This window comes from Lissotriton helveticus, chromosome 1_1 (genome assembly GCF_964261635.1).
Source record: "Lissotriton helveticus chromosome 1_1, aLisHel1.1, whole genome shotgun sequence".
Lineage (NCBI taxonomy): Eukaryota > Metazoa > Chordata > Amphibia > Caudata > Salamandridae > Lissotriton > Lissotriton helveticus.
In genome coordinates, this window is record NC_136057.1 from 1,672,059,292 (window position 1) to 1,672,070,081 (window position 10,790).

At 45.2% G+C, this 10,790-nt stretch overlaps 1 protein-coding gene across 2 annotated transcripts in view; it reads left to right on the forward strand.

Moving 5' to 3' along the window:
- LOC144773910 (fidgetin-like) overlaps positions 1 to 9,897 on the forward strand; it is a 28,814-nt gene extending 18,917 nt beyond the window's left edge. The window contains exons 1-2 of one of the 2 annotated variants that reach the window (XM_078658979.1): positions 6,534 to 6,555; positions 6,949 to 9,897. In XM_078658979.1, the coding sequence (XP_078515105.1) occupies positions 6,534 to 6,555; positions 6,949 to 9,182 (2,256 nt within the window). In that variant the 3' untranslated portion in view covers positions 9,183 to 9,897. Of the gene's footprint in view, positions 1 to 6,533; positions 6,556 to 6,948 lie in introns of those variants that run through there. The other variant, XM_078658977.1, reaches the window with a different exon arrangement.
- Positions 9,898 to 10,790: the final 893 nt, after the last annotated feature.

Genomic DNA, 10,790 nt, shown 5'->3' on the forward strand with positions numbered 1-10,790 from the left:
GGTGTTCTCCAATCTCCTCTTTAGCACTGGCATATGTCTTCCTATGGATGGCCTAGAGAGTTTAAGCTGTTTCCCAAGCCTCATGTTAAAAAAAAAACGTACAATAAAACTAAGTACATTTATGTATACAAACAAGGGTTTCCAGTCGGCCCGCTTTATCTGCTGGTCTGTCAGGTGTAAATTACATTTAACACCTGCCTACCACAGCATACAGCCTGTTTCCGCCGTTGGCTGTCTTCAGTGTGAGCGACGGAATTTTTAATGTGCACATATTCATATCTGCCAAAAAAACTTTGTCTTCTTCAGTGCTAGGGCTGGTGGGCTAATCTCTGGTTTTATTTCTGTTCCATTTCAATATGCCTTTTATTTGTTTTTGCAATGGGCTACTCCCCCCAACCCTTCCCAAAAGATATACATACCACCTTTACCCCGCATCATTAGGTCTCGCCTGAGCCAGCGCACGTGATAGTCTGGCAAGACATTTAGTGAGTGGGCTTTAAAAAGCCGACAACAGCTTTTTGTGTGGCCTATAGCGTGCGGTTACGCGCACAGTTACGAGCAGAGGCGCCATCTGGCTTTCCTCTCTCGTCATGGCTCATTAAGTTCATCGTTCGCGGGCACCCTTACAGCCCGCGACGTGATCACTTTTACTTTGACGGCAGCGCGGTCAATGCTTTTTAAACTTTCGATGCACCATCTGGCTTTCCTCTCTTGATGCAAATGTAGCGCCGTTGAAGTCACTCAAGCGTCGCTCTTCTTTGAAGTTAACATTTAGCACATCCCACACTTGATTTGAATTGCCACGGTAGTTTAGAGATCGACTAACAGCTGCTTCCTGCTCCCAATCTCTTAAACCTGCAGAAATGCGCAGTGCCCATCACTCATGCGAAAATAATAAAAACAAGTTGATTCCTAGAAGTTGCACTTCAGGAAACTGCATGGGGGCGAAAACCTCTTATCTACGTTAATATTTATTCAGGATTTTAAACAAGAACATAATACTGCAGCCCCCAGAATATTCGTTTCTTGACTGTCTTTCCTTCCTTTGGGCACTATCTTGAAGCAATAATATTTCCAGAGTGTCTTGTGTAATGCTGTATACAGCGCACCGTTTGCAGGAGAACTGGGCCCCTGGTTTTTAGGTCTCGCTGAGCCAGCGTATGCATGCGCTGCTCTGCGAGACATTAAGTAAGTGGGTTTCAAAAGTGCTACCCACCGGCTTTTGCTGGCCTAAAGCTTGCGTTTTACGCGATCGTGAACATGCACAGCTGCCAGCTTTCAGCGCCCCAAGGCGCCATCTGGAGCATGATTACTTTCACTTTTGGCAGTGCTGCCCACGCACCACTCGTGTGTTTGCCGAACCCCTGCTTTCAATTTTGCCGTCTGCTCACGTGCACTTTATATGATTAGCTTGGGAAGATGGGGCTGAGTGCTTAATCCGCACTTGGACCTCTTGGAGCAGAATCGCACAGCCACTGTCACTTTATTCACGGATGCTCCATTTATTGACTTTAGAAGGATGAAAATCCAGTTGCATTTTGCATTTGTCAGGATACAAAACTCCGAGGATGTGGCCAAACACAGAATGCTGGAGGGGCTGCATTAGCCGGTGAGCCGTCAGACCCTCCTTGTGTCTGTGGATTCTACCTCCTTAGTTTGGGTCTCCCACTCCGCCTTTTCTCTTTCTGTCGCCCCCTCTGGTTCTTATCGCTCTGACTCGCTATTTGTATTTTAGTCTGCCCGTCTGTGCTTTGCCTTTGTAGTCTTTACATTGACTCTGAAACCTGGCTCATGGGTCGTGCAAGTCTCAACTCAACCAACCCCCAGGCTACAGAGGGGGAAAGCACCCTTGTGCGCGGAAGTGAGGTCAGCTGAACCAACCGCGCTCCTGCCTGTGTTTACATGCCTCGCTGGCCGTACGCCTGCCTGCCCATCTGCAAGGCGTTGAGCTTTCCTCTATGCACTTCTCTCCCTCTGAGATGTATGCATGTCTCTTCTCTGCCCTTACGTGCATATTCGTCAGTCTGGGACCCTGTTTCCCTGTCTTCTCCCCTCTGTGTCAGCTGCTGTCCCTCTACTTAGACTCTTTGCTGTCACACTAGCCTCTCCCCCCTATCACTCTCTGTTGCTAGCTAGGTATGGCCCTATTTGCACCTTTTCGTTTTTTTGTGTCCCTCTCTCTAGGTTGCGATGTGTCTCGTCCCCATGCTATCTCTTTTTGTAAAACATTTTTACGTATGTTTGTTTGCACTTGTCTGTGTCATCTCCTGTGGCTTATTTACAAGCCCCTTGTGCAGCCGGCGCGTCACTTATAATATGCGAAAAAGTGATGTACCGGTAGCGCAAGGGGCTTGTAAATAAGCCCCCCTCCCTTTATCCCACCATTTGCCTATCTTTATTTGCTTGACTTATTGGTCTGAAATCTCTGTTTGCTCGTAATACGGCTCTGCACCTGCACGTGTGCCTCTCACTGTCGCTCTTTGTTTGTCTGCGTCTGTCTGTTTCTGTTCTTATCCATCTCTCCCACTCTCTGCTCCTGTCCCTGTCTCCGTACCTGGTCGTTGCTGAGCGCTCCTACGACGCTGCTAATATTGCCCTGGGCGTTCATGCCGGCAGACAGACAGTGACCGACTCCTTTCAGACTGTCTCCCTCCCTCTGCTGGGACTCCCGTGCTTCCTGAGGGCTCTCTCTCTCCAATGGTCTCTCTTCCATGTTGGTCCACGGACACTCTGCCTTGCGGTCCTGTGTGCTTTCTTCCGTACTCTCCTACGGGGTCTCTTCCGTACTCTGCTAACTAATATGTTCATGCTACATATGTTCTAGTTGTTGAAGTTGTATTGCCTTCACATTGTACTGCCCACTGTACATGGCCTAGACGCCCACACCTTTTGATTTGGGTCATTTGTCTGTTGATGCGGTAATAACGGTTCAGGAGACATAGTCTCCCAGTCACCAGAAGGTTTATACCTCGTAATGAGTTAGGGGTTTCGTGTGGCATAAAGGGAATGGGACATAAGCTTCTATGAAATGCACTTCTTGTGAATCTGTCTTCTGTACGTGTTCAAAGACGGCTGTGCCCTCTTCTTATGGGAAACGTGACAACATACTTTACCAGTGGTGATAGACTTTTTTTATAACTGTCATGAAGCTAACATCAATGTATTCGACAGTAAGACGAGCTTCATGTACAAATAAACAGTTAAATATGACTAATAGCACCTCCACTTCATCATGCAGACATGCCACAGGGCATTTCTGTCCCCAGAGGTGCCGTTGCTAGGAGTCAGAGAGGTGGGTCAGTGTGCTTTGTTGGCAGGCAGACCTTTTGATAATACTGAGGAAGAAAGTCGTGCCCAAGTTTGATATGTTCAAGTTTTTCACACTATTTTGTTATATGTTCGTAACTCTGGGATATGACAGCAGATCATTGGCACAGCCAATAGGTCTTGCCTTTGGGTCCTTATAAGTGTTAAGCTATGCAACGGTTGATGTTGTTGCACCGAGGATATTGTGATGGATAACTAAACACGTATAAGGTCCCAAAGGCGAGACCTATTGGCTATGCCATTGCTTGTTATTTTCTGCCTGGACTCCAACTTTCCATCCAATCAACAAGCAGTACTTTCTTTCCGTTGAGTGCTCTGTACTAACGGAAACGTGGTGACATGCATGCAATACTTTATAAAGCTGCTAATAAATGAAGTGTTGCTGAACGGAGAGGTATAGTCCTACACTTCTTTGTAGAGGACTACACGTGGTGACAGAAAACCTGCTGGGCTGGGTCATTACGGCATTTTTGGGCCCTCTCCCCCGTCAAGCAGCAGTCTCTGTAATGTCATTTGGTCTCATGGGCGTACAAGCAAGGCGATATTTCCAATCTCTTCTAAGTAGATATACGCCAGAAACAGTGGCGCAATTTTAAGTGTTTCAACCCGGATGTGGTGAGTTGCTTTTGAGTTTTTTATAACTTAACAGGTTTCAAACCACAAATGTCGATAAACTCCCAGACAATGGTATTATATCTTGTTTGTGACGTCTGGAGAGTGGAGAAGTGCTTGTTTTCAGGACTTCTGAGTACTGACAGTAATGCAGAACTTTTACAGAGGCAGGAGGCTACAGAACGGATTCTGTGGTAACACTGTACCACCAGCACTAGGCTGTACTACAACAGAGTGGAAAATAAATAGCTGTGGCATGCTTTAAAGTGTTATTTAAAAGTGTGGATACCTGGCAGTTCAGACTTTAAATTTTACCTTTCTATATAGTTACAACACAATGTTAAAGCATCCGTTATTTTCAATAAAAAAAAAATGCAAACAGCATTCCAAGCTTAAAAACTACTGGGGCGTAAAATTGTGTGGCCGGATTATTAACAGGATAATGTGCTGCATGGCTAAACACTTAAAAGGTCCCAAAGGCGAGCCCTATTGGCTATGCCAATGCTAGTTTTTTTAACTACTTGAGTGGTTCCCTCTTCGGTAATTTTATATCTATGATTAATTAAATTAACTGTAAACATTTTTTTACATGTTCATTATCTATGCCAAGGAAGCTCTGGCTTGCAGCTTCCTCCGAGGGAACCATTGTCGTTGTTGATTGATTTCTCCAGTTTCCAAAAATACAGGGTTGCTCCTTACTTTTTGTAATAGATCCTGTTTTTTAAGACAACAATTCTTGTGTCAGTTTTCAGAACATTTTAAATAGAACTAAACAAGCAATGGGTCCTGGAATTTCAGTTCATATTTGGATTTTTGAAGTATGTGCGGGCAATTCTTTCTAGCAGGAAACACTGGACTAGAGTTACATTGTGCAAGATATGAAATAGGGTAATTTTTGGGATAATTTAACAACGCTGCCGCCAGGGCTCTGGTAGGCTTACCTAGATTCTGTTCGGCCAAAAAAACTATTCAGAAGCTCCACTGGCTCCCTGTGGCTCAGAGAATCAAGTTTAAGTCTCTCTGCCTCTCGTTCAAAATCCTTAAACATTCTTCTCCTCAGATCCTGGAGCATCTCATCTCTCCTTATATACCCACTCGCTCTCTGAGGTCTTCAAGCCTTCATCTGGCTACAGTTCCACGCTTCAAGAGGTCCAGATCCGGCGGCCGCTCCTTTCGTGTGCTTGCTGCCAGGCTATGGAACTCTCTCCACGTTCATATCCGTGCAACTGACGGGCTCTTGGCTTTTAGGAGAGCTGTAAAAACTTTCCTTTTTCCATTGGATTCCTAGTGTTGTTGTGTTTGCTTTCTTTGGTATTGCTTTGTCCGGTTTTCTGTTCTATTAGCGCCAGGATGCCCCTTTGCTGGGGCATCTGTGCGCTATATAAATACGGATAACATAACATAACATAACAGTTTTGCTTTGAAAATGAGGTAGGTTTCCTGGAAATGTAGGTCTTTGCAAGCCATCTGCTTCTGTCAAACTATTTACAGTGATTTTAATCGCTATTTTTGTTCCAGCCAGATTTTGAAGTGATAGCTATTTAAAGGAGAACTCGATCTGTCAATGTATGTGTAGTTTTTCTCCTCAACTGCTTCAGGACCTGCCCTTTTTTTTCAAAACAGGAAGTAGTCACTGATAAGCTAGGAGTGTGGCCCTTCAGGTCTGCTATGATGGACCTTCTGAGCACGCTCAGTTATTACAGGTTTGCTTTGAATCACCCCAAGCCCTAATTTTGGTGCAGCTGAGGTATTTGGTCAAGAGGGAGTGGGGTCCTCACTGATTATTTATATTTTGTTATTTTGGACTGTAAAGAGGCACTACATATTTTGGTTTTTGTGGCCTGCTCCTAAATGAATTCCTAACATTCTCTAAATAGTCCTGTCTCCATGGTCTGCAAGACCATCCTCGTGATGTTACTTAAATTGCAGACTCATACGGTTCATGCACATGAGAATTGGATACCCTCCAGGAGCTCTTAAGTAACAAATATTTACGTTTTTCAAGTTTCAGGCATCCAAATAGATACCTTTGGGAAAGTCTGGGAGGTTCTATATGTCTTCAACTCTTTGTGTATCACTAGGATATATGTCTGCCATTGTTTAGTTAAGATGGATGCCAGAAAATATTAATAGAATACCACATGAATGCTGCGCTTAGAAGTGTTGTTTCTAATTAAAAGAGAGAGTCTGTGTAGACATTTCTGTGTAGTTCTACAGGAAGTGATGCCAGTGAGTAATCCATGTCCACCAGGCAAAATGGCGGCCATCTCCATTAGAATCAACTGTAAAAGTTTGGCTTGTGAGTTAGGCAACTGGGGGTGTTTTTTGTTTGTTTGTTTTTTCGTCTCTGAAGAAGACTGGTCCTCTGTGAATAGCTGTTTCACAGTGCCAAAGGGGACGAAAGGTGCCCAATTGACTCGGCATCATTGTACATTTCAAAGTTTCTGTGATATTTTATGAGGATCGAAATAATTAGACTTGATTGGAAATTTATTTCTTAGCTTGTTTTGGTAGAGTTCCAGTTTTATCAATTGTTGCTTGTGATATGTTACAGAACTTTATAGTGCGTGTATCACGATTTGAAGCGTGGTTTGATGCACACAACAACTTCGGTAGGTGGATGAAAGGAGTTGACATGTTTGACAGTGAGGTATTTCAGAACATTCCAACAGGAGACTGGTAAAGACCATGTTCAGATGTGTGGGGGGAACTCCATCTTAAGGGAAGGAGACTTAACCTCAAAACATCTGTAACCTATTCCTATAAACCAGAAACCTAGAATTGGGGAGGAGGCCAGAAAGCGTTCTCAGGGGGAACATAGAGGGTCATTCTACTGCCCTGTCATTGAGGGGACGGGAGTATTAGTGCTGTTTGTAGTTTGGTATCTTGTTTCGAATTTCTTCAGTTCTCTAATCTTTAACGTTTAAAGGATGTAACTGTTGTATTTTATCCTTAATACTTGCAGATGTGCTTCACTAACCAGGTTTTATCATCTCTGTTTTCTCTCAGGACTCCTGAAGATGCACTGGACACCGGAACATGCCCAGCCCCTGAACCAGTGGCCAGAGCAGCACCTCGATGTCTCTTCAACGACCTCCTCCCCAGCTCACAAATCTGATCTGTACCACAGTAGTCGTCAGAGGTTCAACTACGCCTGGGCTAATGATGACATCTCTGCATTAACTGCGTCCAACCTCCTGAAAAGATACGCGGAGAAGTATTCCGGGGTTTTGGACTCGCCATATGAACGCCCAACACTAAATAGCTACACAGATGGAGCCTTCGGGCCAGTTAATGGACAGAAGGGTGACCTTGAATCCTGGCAGATGTCACACAGTTCAGAGGGTACATATCCTCTAACCTCCATGCACGATGGTCTTGCTGGTTCAAAGTCAGGAGTCCCTTCAGCCGTTGCTTCAGGAAATGGCTCGGTGGGAATAGGCAGTCCTTCCATTGGACCTGGCAACTTATCTGACTCCATATATCCCAGCAATACATGCGGGGGACCCACGACTTCCAGCGGACTGGGGACACCGCAAGACTATACCTCGGGCTACAGCAGTACCTACCTGCCACCAGGTTACTGCAGCCAGCCTGCCACAGCACTTCCACCATCCCATCCCGCGTCCCTTCATAGCTCAGGTCTTCTGCAGTCGGCCCATCCGTCGCCCACGCTAGTACCTGGCTACAGTCCGTCTGGGCCAATGTACAACTATGCCTCAAGCGCTTACCCAAGTCAGCCTGCCCTGGGTCCAGGATATGCCTCCATTCACCCTCATCCTTCTGCTTCTTATCTACCCTCCGGCATTGCAGCACCAACACCTCTCCCACCTCCTAATGCTTCGTCCAGACCATCAGTTGTTCCTGGCTACGGTTATCAAAGTACGGGCTTAGGTCCAATACCAGTACCTCCCATAAGCAGCGAGTCGAGCAGTTCACTGAAAAGGAAAGCCTTTGAATTGCCTGTGGAAGAAGAAGGTGATAGCAGGTACAGAAAATACAGCTATGAGCAACCAAAGTCTACCTCGGAGCCCCAATATCAGATGTCTGACGATGGTGTTCCCAGTGAATGTAGAGGCAATGGCTTTAATCGAAGTAACGAAACATCGCAGGTGTCCTATAAAACTGGGAAGCGGTCCACTGCGGAGGAGCATATCAGCAAATACAACCAGACAATGAAAGCCATTGTGTCCCCCAACTCATATGCAACGGAAGCATCGCTCAGATCCAGTGAACCATTCGACAAGTTCACGCCTGCCGCAATGGTGAACGGTGAGAGGGGAGGTACTGAACATGGGCACACCTTTGCACACAGAATGCAGGTTCCAGTTATCAAGCAAGAGCCATTTTTTAGTCAATCAGAAGAACAACTGAAGAACACGGATCCTCTACTTTTGGAACTGGTAAACAATGAAATTGTTGACTGCGGCCCACCTGTGCAGTGGACGGACATTGCTGGACAGGTGTCAATCAAAGCAATGATTGAAGAGGAGTTGGTATGGCCTATACTGAGGCCTGGGGCCTACACTGGAGCAAGTCGTCCACCGAGGACCATTTTGTTGTTTGGACCCCGGGGAGCGGGAAAGACTCTACTGAGCAGATGCATATGCACCCAGTTGGGCTCTACCTTGATGAGGCTCAACTGCGCTTCCCTGGTTAGCAAGTGGAAGAGCGAAGGCGAGAAAATCCTTGAAACCGTTTTCTTCGTGGCGAGCTGTCGCCAGCCATCAGTGGTCTTCATCAGTGAGATTGATATTCTCCTTTCGCCGCGGGTGAAGGAAGAAGGCAGTCAGCTGATGAACATGAAGTCCCAGCTCCTCTCCTACTTGGAGAGCATAGCGACTTCCGCCAACGACAACGTTATCGTGATAGGGACCACCCAACGGCCGGACGACGTTGAGGAATCTGTGCACCGACTGTTTGCAAAGAGGTTTTACATCTCTCCACCTGATACCCTGGCCCGGCGGCAGATTCTCCACCACACCTTGGCACAGCAAAACTACTGCCTCAGCGAACGGGAAATGGCTTCCCTAGTGCAGCACACAGAAGGCTACTTGAGCAGTGAGCTGGTCCAGCTCTGCCAGTTAGCGGGTGCCGACCAGCTCCACAGCATCGCTGGCCAGCTGCAGCCGACGAACTACAAGGACTTTGAGGGCGCATTCTGCAAACTGCGCCCCAGCACATCTCAGAAGGAGCTGGACTTATTCGCTGAGTGGAACAAAATGTATGGGTCGAGACACTAGCTGCAAAACAGTGCATACTTAAGGGGCTTTGCTGGCATTTCTTTTTGAAAAACAAAAAATGAAACAGTCACCTGCCAGTGTATCGACACCTGTATCAAACTACAGGGGTGCACCCTGTATCAAACTACAGGGGTGCAGGGAAAAAACGTAAACAGACAGCTGTGGTGTATAGCACTCACACTCCTGTGATGGCTCCTTTTTGCGCGTGGATTTGTGGCATCTGTTGGGAGTGGTTTCTTTTTATTCTTTTATGTGTTTTTTGGAAAGAAATAGCGAACCTCTTTTGGGGAAAATTGCAATTTTTTGTATAGGTGAGGGCAAAGAGGTACTGCTTGGAAAATCTGCTGACTGTGCAGTATATCAGGAATCTGAAAAGGTGCTGCACTGTTTGTCAATCATTTCACAACCCACAGACTACGGACAAAATACAACTGAACCAGAAAAGAGGAAAGAAGTACAATTTGCATGTTCAGTAGCTACTCGACGTCTGGGTGTCTCCGCTATGTTTCGCTACAGACCCTTTCCTCTTTATTTTGTCTTTTCATCTATCATCACTGGACAGTCCAACCCTTTGAAGGCACTTTTGGGGGGGACCCTCATGATCCACTCCAGACAGAGTTCTGATTTCATGACGATGCCACAGGGAAGAAAGGAGCCGGGGAGCAAACCTAAGAAAAAGGGAGGGGTGGAAAACAAAATGTAGATTAATATTCTTAGACCTCATTTTTATTTTTTTAATGTAAGGTAGTTTTCCCCCCTCCTTTTTGAATACTCAGGAAAATTTACCTCAGAATGTATGTGTTAAGAAACAAAACTTTTAGAATAGAGGCCGTATACTTCAAAATGGCGGCATTGATGAATCAGTACAGACTATGTGCTTTCTTCCAAAAAATTGAAAAAAGACAACAAAAGAAGAACAAGAAAAAAGCTTGAAGTTGTTACAAAGATAAACATTGAATGTATTTCAGGGGTTTTCACACAAAAACGTATGCCATATTTTCTTTTTTTACATTGTTAGTGTTATAGTGTTGGTGGAGTAACGTGTCTTCAGAATGTATAAGTAGTACAGTAGGTATTCAAGAGAACCACTTTTTGGATCAGCCTACAGGGAAACAATGTATTATTGTTTTCTCTTGTTCACTCTTTTTTTTTTTGCTGGGACACCTCCAATACTCTGGATTGTCTCTAGTCTCTCTAGGGGGGACCTAGTGTTGCTTTGTTTTCAAACAACTTTATAATGTTTGAAATGTTGCTCAAATAATTAACTTAGCTTTAATATGCCCAGGGTGAGAATGTATGTTGTTGTGTGTTGTAAAGAAACAGGAAGTTCCCTCGGATACGTAAGCATGTGTTAATGTAGGTGAGAGCGTACCTTAAGTTGTGAAATTGGCATCCCCATCAGTAACTTGAATGGTGCATTATAGGATTGTATTTTACCTGGATAACCTTTCAGATTCCACAAGGGGCTCCACCCATTTGAGAACATAAATTTTTATAAAGCTTCAGTCCTGGTTCAAGTAGCCACCATTACTATGCAGATGACGCTACTAGATATAGAGAGAACTTGGAGATCTTGCAAATTTGCACAGAAAATGCTCTTCTGAAGCC